This window comes from Polypterus senegalus, chromosome 5 (assembly GCF_016835505.1).
Source record: "Polypterus senegalus isolate Bchr_013 chromosome 5, ASM1683550v1, whole genome shotgun sequence".
Lineage (NCBI taxonomy): Eukaryota > Metazoa > Chordata > Cladistia > Polypteriformes > Polypteridae > Polypterus > Polypterus senegalus.
The window spans coordinates 9,583,051-9,596,559 of NC_053158.1; the positions used below are offsets into that span (position 1 = coordinate 9,583,051).

At 38.7% G+C, this 13,509-nt stretch overlaps 1 protein-coding gene across 2 annotated transcripts in view; it reads left to right on the forward strand.

Moving 5' to 3' along the window:
• e2f5 (E2F transcription factor 5) overlaps positions 1–13,509 on the forward strand; it is a 57,704-nt gene that overhangs the window by 28,214 nt on the left and 15,981 nt on the right. The window contains exons 2-6 of one of the 2 annotated variants that reach the window (XM_039754326.1): positions 2,416–2,525; positions 3,521–3,682; positions 3,766–3,809; positions 9,396–9,460; positions 12,062–12,306. In XM_039754326.1, the coding sequence (XP_039610260.1) occupies positions 2,416–2,525; positions 3,521–3,682; positions 3,766–3,809; positions 9,396–9,460; positions 12,062–12,306 (626 nt within the window). The remainder of the gene's footprint in view (positions 1–2,415; positions 2,526–3,520; positions 3,683–3,765; positions 3,810–9,395; positions 9,461–12,061; positions 12,307–13,509) is intronic. The other variant, XM_039754325.1, reaches the window with a different exon arrangement.

Below are 13,509 nucleotides of genomic sequence, written 5' to 3' on the forward strand. Positions count from 1 at the left end.
CTAAATGACACAGGTAACCAGTGTAGTGACATCAGGTCTTGGGTGATGTGCTCGGATTTTCTTTTCCTATTTACGATTCTAGCAGCGGCATTCTGCACTCGTTGCAATCGATTGTCTTTTTTGGGGTGGCCCTGAGAGGAGTGCATTACTGTAATCTAGCCAACTGAAAAGAAAAGCTTGAACTAATTTCTCCGCTTCATGCAGTGTTATAAGAGGTCTAACTTTTGCTATATTTCTTAAGTAGAGAAATTGCTGTCCTAGTGATCTGATTAATATGTGATTTAAAATTCAGGTCAGAGTCAATAGTTACCCTTAAATTCTTTACCTTCGTCTTGACTTTTAATCCTAATGCATCAAGTTTATTTCTAATAACCTCATTATATCCATTATTGGCAATCAGTAAAATCTGTTTTCTTTTTATTTAGTTTAAGAAAATTACTAGTCATCCATTCAGAAACACAAGCAAGACATTGTGTCAGTGAATCAAGAGAGTCGGGGTCATCAGGCGCGATTTGATAAATACAGTTGTGTGTCATCAGCATAGCTGTGGTAGCTCACATTATGCCCCGATATAAGCTGACCTAAAGGAAGCATGTAAATTGAAACTAAGAATTGCAGTAGTAATAAAGTTAATTATCAGTTATTTATACACTAGTGCTGATGTCATATCTCTGCTCACATTAAAATGACCAAAAAGGCAAATGACGTAACTGTACATCTAACCTGGACATTCATGAGTCGACACACGGATCTTTGAAGGTAATAGCAGTAGCCACAGGATTTAGTGCAAAACTTCAACAACCAATTCATGATTTTCCTTGTGTGTAGCATTCAAACTATACAAAGTGCAGTTTAGGGGCATACAGGTAAGCAACATACTGTAACCACCATAGAAAACAATGCCTCTGTATCCACTATGACCCACAGCATCTATCCTCTGGGGCAAAGCCTAGAAACAACTTAAAGGCTTTTTTGATAGGTAGAATGTCCAGTGGGAGGCTGGGTGGGGTTTTAGACTTGAACCCACTGCAGGGTTGGTTTATTTTTTTTGTTTTTTGGGTCCTTTTAGCCATTTGAACTTTTCATGCTTATCTTTATAGAGTTAAAATATAAAATATATACAATATAAAACCCAAAGTCTGTATGTCTGTCTGCTTTTCACGAGAGAACTACTTAATGGATTTACATCGGGTTTTTTCTATAATTTGCTTGTACATACCGGTTGATTTTGTGACTTCTGTCATCGCGCTAAGAATCATAGTTCGCTTGCGGTACCGATTTTATTTGCGCAAATCTGAGACGCACGCAGTGTGCCAAGTGGAGGGGGGCATGGACCTCCTCACTCACGCACCAGCCTTGGGGTGTACCTTACCTCCACTTAGCTAGTGAACGAGAGAACTACTTAGCGGATTTAGATCAGTTTTTTTTTCTATAATTTGCTTGAACATTCCGGTTGCTTTTCAACTTCTGTCATCATGCTAAAAATCATAGTTTGCTTGCAGGAGCTAATCCGAGACAGAGGCTGAGGGGAGGGAGCTGCTTGACGTCCAGAGTGGGGAGCCAGGCACGGCCCTCCTCACTGTCCTGTTTCACTACTGTAAGGGTGGAGCCGTTGAGGATGGCTAGTATTAAAAATAAGAACTTTTCTACAAATTATGCATTTGTTATGCAGCCAATATTTTTCACTTTTTTATTGTTCTTGCATAATTTTTATTTTTGAAACTATTTTGTAAAACAACTTAAGCTACATCCTGTGTATGTACTGTATATGTGCTATAGATTTTTTTTTTCCCCCCTGTAATGAGTGACCAATCGGGTAATGAGACGTTGTAATGAACAAGATTCAACCAAGTAAGAGCTATGTAATAATCATGAATAAATCCGAGTGCAATTTCAAAACTCTTTTCACCCATAAGTCTCCATTTTCATGGGTTAAAAATGCCGGGGTATAATGTGGACGAAACATGAAAATGGAGACCAATGTCTGTGGTGTGTGTTTTTTTTTTTTTTAAATATATCTTGCTATTTGTTTGTAAACTTAGGCCAGCCATTGCCTGTGTGGATTTTCCATGTTCTTCCTGTGTTAGGGGAGGTTTTCGCTGTGTGGAGGCTTTCTGGTTATATCCCAAAGTGCAGTTCAGGTCAAAAGTAAATAATAAGCGTGTTCTGTAATGTCATGGTTGACAAGATGGCCTTCAGCCACACACAACCATGTATGCAATAAATGAGTTTGGGGGAAAATGTGAATATATCGGGGCATGTTTAAGCAACAAGTCAGTTTGGGTATTACAACACCTTTAAAAAGGCAGGTGGATGTGTACGCCATTGCACTGCATGCTACACTCATTCACTTCAAGGAAAATGCAGGTAACTGAGCTCTTCAATTTTTTGTTTTTTTCTTTTTCTCTCAACTAGGCCGCTGACAGCCTTGCTGTGAGACAAAAACGAAGAATTTATGACATTACGAATGTACTGGAAGGAATTGGCTTAATTGAGAAGAAGTCAAAAAACAGCATTCGGTGGAAGTAAGTTGCTCATTTTTATACCAACTTGAGAGAATTCCATGGACTGCTTCTTTTATACACCTTTATATATAATATGAAAATATTGAAACATTGTATGTTTATGCTTAGGGTGGCGCAGTGGGTAGCGCTGCTGCCTCGCAGTTAGCAGACCCGGGTTCACTTCCCGGGTCCTCCCTGCGTGGAGTTTGCATGTTCTCCCCATGTCTGCGTGGGTTTCCTCCCACAGTCCAAAGACATGCGGGTTAGGTGCATTGGCGATTCTAAATTGTCCCTATTGTGTGCTTAGTGTGTGGGTGTGTGTGTCCTGCGGTGGGCTGGCGCCCTGCCTGGGGTTTGTTTCCTGCCTTGCCCCCTGTGCTGGCTGGGATTGGCTCCAGCATACCCCCGTGACCCTGTGGTTAGGATGTAGTGGATTGGATAATGGATGGATGTTTATGCTTGGTCTCAGCAGTCCTACCTGAAACAAAACCAACACACAGTTATGTTAATTATTAATCAAAAATATAGATTTTTACTTTTAGGCTTTTTTGACCTACATTTATTAAATGTTGTCTTATCTTGTCTTAGTTATTGTATTTTTTCCCACATCCTGATCTTTTCAGATTCTATATATAAAAGTATTTTAAAAATATTCAAATACAGCCATATTCATGTACTTACTGGAATTATTTGGACAAAATTAGTCATCAGATTAATCAACTAATCAATTTAAAATAGTAGATTAATTGTTTACAAAATAATCATTTGTGGCAGCCTCATCCTGATTTCCCTGGTGATGTCTCCCAGCATACCCGTGTCATCTTATACCACCTGACAGTAGTGGCCTTTACAATACTGCATGTTCTTTAAAACTATAAAGTTATCCTGTCAAGAGCATTCTTGCGTACTGTGTATGTAATAAAATTTCTAAGCATAATGCCCTCTCACTTGCTTTCTCTGTGATTAAATGCAGATAAAGAAATGCAGTGCATCCATTGTTCTTTTTCTTTTCAAAGGGGTATAAGTGCTGGATGCAATACCAAAGAAGTCCTTGATCATCTGCAGCGCCTGAAAGCACAAATTGAAGATCTTGAAATCAAAGAGAAGGAGCTAGATCAACAGAAATGTTGGCTTCAGCAGAGTATAAAAAATATTTCAGAAGATCCCACAAACAGCAGATATCCTATTTATTAATTTATTTATTAATGCATTTAACATTGTCCAGTAACCTATCTTAATAATTTCCTTAACACTGTATTACATTTGCTTATATTACCCATGAAGACTTATGCAACTGCTTCAGTGGTATGTACTTGCCTTGTTTGAATTAGCAAATATTTACCAAAATCCATGATCATTTTTATTGAATTCATTCCACTCCTGACAAGGAATGCTTTTTAAAAAAAGTGTTGAAGTATGACATTTCTTCTGATAGTTCATGACGATGTCCTACAGTTTCAGCTGATTATCTCCCAGTTTGGCAGAGTTGTCAACAAGTCACTTTACCACAGCCTCAGGTACATCTCCTGTAAAAGAGAACTAAGTTGGTGAAGGCCTGTTTGAAGGCAAAACCTGGCAGTAACAAGGCATTTTAAGCATATTAATCTTGGGCAGGTTTGTATAATTGATATGGAGTATACAGCTTGTGCATGTGGCCCTTGTCGGTTTTTCCCTCGTATTGCTACCAGAGCTTTAAATATTGTTCACTTTTGACCTGTGATAATTTTCTTTTAGCCTTAGTCGGAATATAGGTTAATCTCCCTTCTGGGTTTGCTGTAATATATTGCAACTTTCAAACCTGTGGAACATTAACAGTCAAAGTTTCAGAGAATAACGTACGGTAGGTTGCCCATTTTATTTATAAGTATCCTGGCAGTGCAGATTGTTGACCTACAGCTACTGTTTTTCTGGCTTCATGTGATTTCCCTATAGGCTGTTTAGTTTCTCTGTGTGTTGGTAGGTGGTCCTGTGTGCACTACTTGGAAAAAGTTTTTGCCCGAGATAAGCGTTGTTTATGGTTTTGTGCATTGAAGTCATACCATCTTCATGTTACTCTTGTGATCCCAATCAAATAAAGGGTCTTTATGACAATTCTGCTTGAATAATTTAGATAGTAATAGGTGTTTTTCTACTACAGAAACTACCCCCACCTTATTGCATTGAAGCAAACACAATTTCAAATTCTCGCTTTGATACAGTGCGTAGTGTTGCGCCCCAGGGAGGTGTGTGTTAAGAGTGATGCAGTGCAATTGCGAGTTCACGGTGCAGCTCTCACACTTTATTGGCTTTGAATTGATTGCAAATTCATGGAGGAGGTTATTGCTATGATTTGGTGCATTGTATGTGTACCAGAGAGTTGGCTATTAGGAGTTATTCAGTGTGACCTTATTGCTTTGAAGCATTTGTGTCTTTTGTGGGGGGATTATTGCTTTGATGCAATGTGTGGCACAGTCTATGAAGAATGATGGCGTGCAAAGTGTGGTGCTTCATCTTCCCCAATAACTCCCTTAAGTCCAAACATCTAACAGATTTGTAAAATGGCGCCAGTAATTGTGGTCAAAAAATCGGCACACTTCATTGCCCAAAACCCATCCACAATAATTCCTAGTTGAAACAAAAGTACCCACACTGGAATAGAAGCTCAAAAAAAAAGTATCAGGAACTAAGTAACATGAATTGTAAATGGCCAGCATTGCTGCAGTTTTACTGTTTAGTAAAGTTTTTGAGTTTCTAATAAGTCCCTACAGTGGGAAAAGAGCCCAGTATTGCATTATGAATGCCAGTCCTTTCTAGTACAAATAGATTTAGTTTTGAGAATGTTCTATTATTTTTGATTTCAACATGTGCATCTAATTCATGGGCTTTGGGGACCAGAGCCTCTCCTGGCAGTAATTATTAAAATACCTAAAGAAAATGTGGTGGTGGTTGAGTGTAGAAATGCTTATAAAACATTTTTAAGGTCCCAATTAATCAGAACCATGCTGTTAAACTTTAGAAAGTAGTCTGTATTCCCAGAAACTGATATTCTGTTGCAGTCTTTCCAAGAACAAAGCCTAAAAGTTTTCCCATGAAGTCACAAAGAATCCTTGAGCAATGTTATACATTTACTGAAATTATTCAGTTTGAGTAAATACAGTGCCTTGCAGAGTTATTCAGTCCCTTAACCAATTCTTGACTTTTGCTGAGTAATAGATCATCTGAGATTTTATCCTTAATATGTTATATCAAAGTACTGAAACTTTTTTCTTTAAAATGTAATATTGTTTAATGTTCATCAAAAAGGAACAGTATTAAATCCACACACTTTGTAATATTTCGTAGAGCCACAATTTACAGCAATAACAGCCTGAAGTCTCTTGTGGTGAGTTTGCCTGAGCTTTGCATACTGTTAAATGATTTTGTCCCAGTATTCCTTGGCAGATTTTTCTCCAGGTAGTTCAAGTTCAATGTGTGCTTGTGCATCTCAGTTTTCAAATAGCACCTCAGATTGTTTGGTTTCCAATCTGTGTTTTTATTAAGCCAGTGTAGCACATTTACCTTTTTCCTTCATATAGCACCACCTCATTCAGACAGCAAATTATTGGCTGTCACAAAGAGAGACAAGCACAACTGTGCTGGAAAGACAGCATGCAGTCTGTAAAGTAGACATGCCCTGCGGTTTTCAATCGTTTACGATTAGCACGGTCTGGCGACGAGATCAACAACTGCACTGAGCAAGTCTGATGTACCAAGTGATTAAAGGTCACGTAATGTCACACTAGCTTTAAGCAACTTTTTTTTTTTTTTTCTTGTGCCAACTTTGAGGTTCAACCACAAAGTAAACTTGGTTGGTTATGCTAAAATGTATTTGTTTACTTTGTTTTCTTAATAATCAGTATTTTAAAGGAAAAACTGAGTTACAGTATATCAATAAAATCATGTATAGATACACATATATAATTCTCTCTCTCATATGTGTGTGTGTGTGTGTGTATACATACACACATATATTTTATATATATATATATATATATATATATATATAGTTGTGCAAAAACAAGTCGTCTCGTACCATATTTACATTTTTAGCTCATTTTCTTTTCCCCTTTCTTTGATATCAACTACAAATAGCAGTCGTTCTAGTACAAAGTTAAACATGGGCTCCAAATTAATTATCCAGGCAGCATTCAGTACAAATCAAGGATAGGATTTAACTAAACCTGAAGTGTGCCACTCAGAATTGATTAAAGGGTGAACAACACCTGGGTGAAGCTAACCAAAAACAAACCTTAGCTGTCCTGCCGAGTTCCTATATAAGCCCAGTGACCAAATCTAACAAGATAGTCAGTCAGATCGGCTTATTTATTTATTTGTTTAAATTCTGAACTCCCCTCTCTCGATTTCTTATAGTTGCTGCCTGCACTGCCATTTTAGCACAGTCTCATTTTCCAGGACTCCAAGCTCAGTGGGCCTCTAGCAAGAAGCAGCTCTTAAATACTAATCTGGGATTATTCCTTGAATCATCAGTACATTGTGACGGCTCTGGTAACATCCCACCAGAATTCTGTATAGCAGCAACTTGGATTCCTGCCCCCTGATCTCTCCCTACAAAATAAAGGGTCACTTTATAGGAAAACCTCCAATCACTGTCTAGCATTACTCTCATACACAAAAAGGCTATTCAGATTCCAGCAATGTATAGAAGATTTTATTTAACTAACATTCATCGGTGCATGAAGATACTGATGTCATGCAGCAACTGCCACTATCCTAAAGTTACTTTTTCAGACAAAGCCTTTTATAAGGTGAACGGGATTATACCAATGTTTCATTAACACATACGCATGCCTGGTAAGCACACAGAAACCAAATAGAAACATCCCATATGTGAGCTTTTAAGAACTAGTCTAAGGCAATGTTAGTATGATTTTGTATCTTTTGGCACCACCTGCATTATGGAAAAGTACTGCCTAAAGCAATTCGAGGACAGTGAGAACCTAAAAGCTTATTTTGCTAAATCATTACAAAAGAGATTTCTCTTACAGTCACACACATTTATTGCCTCCCTAAACATAGCATCACGATTACTACAATTCAGACAAAAAATTCATTAATAAATCATGACGAGATTTCATGGCCTTCTACCAGTCTCCATGACCACTTATCACCGTATATTCAAAAATGCTTTAAATAAATGAACAAGAATGAATTTTGATGTAGAGATGACCAAAGACCAATCGGTCATGTTATTGGCAAAAATTACTGGGCAGCGGGACACAAAATACATTTCTTCAAAGGACGACTGAGGTAGTGAGTTGCCGAACCCAACTCTGGAAATCTTGCAAGATAAAGAGTAACACACAATTGTTTTGTTCATGCTCATAAACCTCACCGTGAAAAGGGAAATGAGAATTGCTGAAAGGCAGGTGGAGAAAAGCATGGTTAATAAGTTGACTCTAAAGAGGGTCGCACTTAATACACTTCTTCCTACATTGTTCTTAAGGGCAGTAAGGATGAAGTAAATAACTATTTGCAGTTTCATTTTTTTTTTATGCTAATGTTTTCATCTGCAAAGATATTAGTAAAATGACAGTGCTAAGAAGTATTGAATGTATTCTGTATTTAGTGGAGTCTGTCACCATAACAGACTGGTTTCAAGTTTTAGGCGTTGCTGCCCATGCTGCTTTTAAACATATCATTAGTTTTTTTCCTTTTGTTAGCTCAGAGTAATGACAGAGTACATGCACATACTTAGTGCAGTTTAGGCTGATGGCCATGATCAGTGCAACTTTAAAATTTCCATTCGTAACAACAAAATTACATGGGGAAATAATCAAAGAACCTGGGACAAAAGCAAAAACAGTTGGCTGTCCCTGCAGTAATTTTCTCCACATCTCCCTTGTGTAAATAAACAGCATTTACATTTGATATCATTGTTGGTGCTCTTACTTTTACTGGTAAAAATTATTTGCATGTGAAAAATACAAATCAAATTTTATTTGTCACATACACACTTCAATGCGCAGTGAAATGCTTAGTTGCTGAACCCCAAGAATGTGTATTAAAGAGTATAAAAAGATATTAAAAAACTAATTTCTAAATATGAGTATGTGCAGTGACCAGATTTGTTAATGTTATAAAATATAATACAGAACTTTGATATAAGAGAATTAATAACTGGGTTTCGTGTACTTCTAGATATTGTCCTCATTTATATTGTGGATAGCCTCCTCAATCTTTCTAAAGTGCTATTCAGGCAGCCATTGCATTTCCCTGATTGCTGCACAGAGGAGAGACCGTTGTCGGGATGGCTGGTATCTCTGATAATTTCCGTTGCCATGGTCTGACTTCACTTGGTAAAGATGGCCTGGAAGTTGGAGATTTCTCGCACAGTGGTGCATTTAGCTGAACACAACACCCTCCGCAGAGCCTTATGTGCTTTTTCCAAGACCGGTGATCTTTCCTGATAGGATACTTTAAGATGGTGGATTTATAGAAATTTTTTTTTTTTTTTTACCCTGAGAGGGCATCTTAAAATCCCTGAGGCATCTGAAGTGGTAAAACATTGTTGTGCCAAGGTGTCAATATGCTTGGACAAAGTTAGGTCCTCTGTGATGGAAACATGTCCTTCCTCTCTGTCGGAGTACAGCTAATTCTGTTACAGTTATATTAGTATAAACATTTATTGGTGATTTTCAGAGATTTCTTATAAATTATTATATTTAAATATTTCTACAGAAGGTAACATGAACATAGATAATTGTATTGCAAGGCCTATGATATGTATACACACAGTGTATTTTACGGTTATGTTCTATTTATACAGTTTCTCACCCCCTCTCTCTCTGATACTAATTTGTGTGTTTTTATTTGTGCCTGCACCCACCCCCTTCCCCCTCCCCTTCCTTGTAGGTGATACACTTTTGACAGTTCTTGCTCCATCTGGTACACAGTTAGAAGTACCAGTTCCAGAAATGGTAGGTTAAACAAGGAACAATTTCATACCTTTCTGTTTTGCATTGGTATTTTTCTTGTTTAATTTTACAGTTAATTTAATTGTTTAGATTATGCAGTAGCCGGCACAAAGAGAGCCAGATAATTAATGTAACATGCTTCCTTCACACCTTCATCCTATAGAATTAAAAATACAAACAAGTACAAAGTTTAAAATTTCATGTATAGACCCCATTTCAGCATACTGAGTAGGTTGTCTCCATGTTTTTTTTAATAATAGTTCAAGTATGCCCCCAAACACTATCCCTGAACCCACGGAACACCATAGACATGGTAATTGGAGAAAAGGTAAGGTTTTGTTATGTTTGACTATACAGTGTCCCCTGCCCTATGTGCCCACATAAGGTGACTGGTCTTTATGATACCAGAAGTAAGGAAGAGGAATGCAGATGACCCTTTTCATCTTGGCCTGTACCTCCTTACCAGCTTGTCCTGAGATGATGGTTTGGGACAGGAATGGTATTGGGAAATGTTTATGCAAGTCAGGTCAAATCAGGTTGGGGAGCATGCACTGATACAGTGCATTGCCGCACCCACTACATGTCGAAACAATTCTGGATCCTGGTTGTCAACCCCTCCCCAGGCAGACACACGGTCTAGTCCCACCCTCCGGAAATGACCCAGTATCTGCCGCAGCCAGGTGATACGTGGGCGATCCCTTGGCCTGGTCCAGCCACTTGGGTCCCCAGCAATGAGGATCCTATGAACTGGATGACCCTTGGGGAATCGTTCCACATGGCCGCAGTGCCATAATTGACGCTCCCTCACAATGCAGGTAATGTGCCTCATTTGGGACTCCATGAGCAATCGCTCATTCGACACAAAGTCAAACCAACGGTACCCAAGGATTTTCCGGAGAGACATGGTACCAAAGGAGACCAGTCTTCGCCTCAGGTCACTGGATAGCGTCCATGTCTCGCAACCATATAGCAAGACAGGAATCATCAGGAATATATATGGGAAGTGCCACACCCCTTTCCAGCAACTTCATGACCCCCCATGCTCTCCTAATCCGTCTACTGACTTCATAGGAAGAATCACCAGAGACATGAATGTCACTGCCAAGGTAAGTAAACCTCTTGATGATGTCAACACTCTCTCCAGAGACAGACACACTGCTGATGGCCGTGCCCAAGAGGTCATTAAAGGCCTGGGTGTTGGTTTTTATCAGGACACTCGCAACCCCAGACACTCGGACTCCTCGGTCAGTCTCTCGAGCACCCCAATTCTATTGAGGACAACTCTAGCAAGGACCTTACCCAGCAACAAGAGCAGTGTTATACCCCTGTAGTTGCTGCAATCCAGGCGATCACCCTTCCCTTTCCAGATAGGGTCGACCAAGTCCCATTTTCCAGTCAGTTGGGATGATGCCAGTCCAGCAGGTCACAACTGCAGTGTCATCTGTAAGGACCGTTCCATCAGTCGCCCTGACTGCTACTCTCCGAGGAACAGATTCAGATGTGCGTAATGCTTCGATTCCTCTGTAAGCAGGACATGGGTTGCTAGACCACAAATGGTGTGTCACTTGCTCACAGATTCCTCTAACAAATGCCTCTTTATCTGCCCTCGGAGCCCTCGCAGCCACCCTTCTCAGTTCCCGGTACAGACCAGAGTTGCCATTGAGCCATACGCTGCGACTCCTCTCGATAATATCCAGGGTACCCTGCGAGATGAAACACCTCCTTCTGGGAACACCGGTAACACCAACATAACCCTCAGCAACCTTCAGGGTCTTGTGACAGAAGGTCTCCCACATCACATTAGGATTGGCAATCATACCCAAATCTGCAAGTTCCTCACCCAAACTGCGTGCAAACTCATTAGAAACAGTCAAGTCCAGGCTCATTTTCCTAGTAGGTGATAACCAACTGGACCTAAGCCGGATCCTAATTCAGCTTTGAAATATTTGTACACTTTATAGAAAATGCATTTTGCTATTATGCTGTCTTAATGGCACATCTTTGCAAATAAAATTTGTGTGTGTTTTTTTTTTTTTCTTTTTTCTTCTGAATATTTTAATTTGTAAAATTATTTTCAGGTAGATGGTGGATCTGAACAATCGTTCTGTGATTCACTGTCTTGAACCATGATTATATGTTGATGTATCATTCTTCAGATCTTTTTCTTGCGTTACTTTTAAGTGATTAACTGCCAGACTGTGCATGAGTGGTATTTGGGATGGGTGAGGAAAAAAAAACAAATAATCAGTTTTGAAAGGAATTGGCTATGGGGTTTTCCTTTCACGCTTTTATAATCAATTACTAAACCAATGAGCTGTTTTCTCCTTTGTAAAATGAGTGCTTAAACTTACAGTAGTTGTGTGCACTCGCACATGCACACCTCTGAGTGAAGAGTGGCCAACAATAGGTTAATGTTAAAAAATCTATATGTATAGATTTTCATTTCTACCACTTTTAAACAGTTTTCTAGTGTGAAGTTTCAGTTTTTTTTTTCTTTTTTTTTTTTTCACTCATGCAGATATTTCATTTTCACCACTTTCTAATGCAAGCAACAAAAGTTTTACAGGAGATGCTACATAAAGGTTTTTTTGTATTCTATTATAGGGTCAAAATGGGCAAAAGAAGTATCAGGTGAATTTAAGAAGCCAATCTGGGCCCATACAAGTGCTGCTAATAAACAAAGAATCAGGTTCTTCTAAACCTGTAGTATTTGCTGTGCCTCCTCCTGATGACCTGATGGTAATCCCAACACCACCGTCGACACCAGCAACCCCACAAAAGTCTCCACCTCTGCAGCATCATCCGGACCAGAATGATCCAACAGTCACAGAAGATTTCAAATCTGGTAGGTGAGAAAACAACCTGCCTTCCTTGTATTGCTTTCTATTGTATTTTGTTTTTGTAAAAGTAATGACCACTTCTGTAATTTATTTAATTAACCCTGCATTCTTGAGACATTTGACTGCAGACACAACTTTCATTGATGCTGTTGTGTTTTGTTTTTTTTAATTAGGTTTAGGTTTTTTATTTTTTAGGTTATCTTTTGGAATAATTGATTTGAAAAGAGGAGTATTTGCTTAGCAGTTTAGTTCCCTTTACTGACCGTATATGATTTTTCTTAGAAATATGTGGGGCGCCCTCTGGTGTGGTTTTATGCACAATTCATCCACAGCTTTCAATTCAAAGATTAAAGCAGTGTGAAAATGGGTGTCTCTTTAAAATCCTTGAGGTAATAAATGATTGTGAAAACTGATTTCACTCCTTGTTTTCTTTTTCAATTGATTTTGTTCTGCCATGCATTTTGCATTGTTTTTTTTTTTTTTCTTGTTGGAGTCTATTTCTGAATATCTAAAGTTTGATTTGTGTGCTATACAATTCTGATTTAAAGGACTTCTAAAGAGAATTTTTCAAAGACAAAGTAAACTTTTAAGCTAGCTTTGCTTTTATCTTCCCTTCATCATAACAAAATAATAAATACTATGTTATATACTATATTATATTACAGTACAGTGCATCCGGAAAGTATTCACAGCGCATCACTTTTTCCACATTTTATGTCACAGCCTTATTCCAAAATGGATTAAATAAATTTTTCCTCAGAATTCTGCACACAACACCCCATAATGACAGTGTGAAAAAAGTTTACTTGAGGTTTTGCAAATTTATTAAAAATAAAAAAAAAAACTGAGAAATCACATGTACATAAGTATTCACAGCCTTTGCTCAATACTTTGTTGATGCACCTTTGGCAGCAATTACAGCCTCAAGTCTTTTTGAATATGATGCCACAAGCTTGGCACACCTATCCTTGGCCAGTTTCGCCCATTCCTCTTTGCAGCACCTCTCAAGCTCCATCAGGTTGGATGGGAAGCGTCGGTGCACAGCCATTTTAAGATCTCTCCAGAGATGTTCAATCGGATTCAAGTCTGGGCTCTGGCTGGGCCACTCAAGGACATTCACAGAGTTGTCCTGAAGCCACTCCTTTGATATCTTGGCTGTGTGCTTAGGGTCGTTGTCCTGCTGAAAGATGAACCGTCACCCCAGTCTGAGGT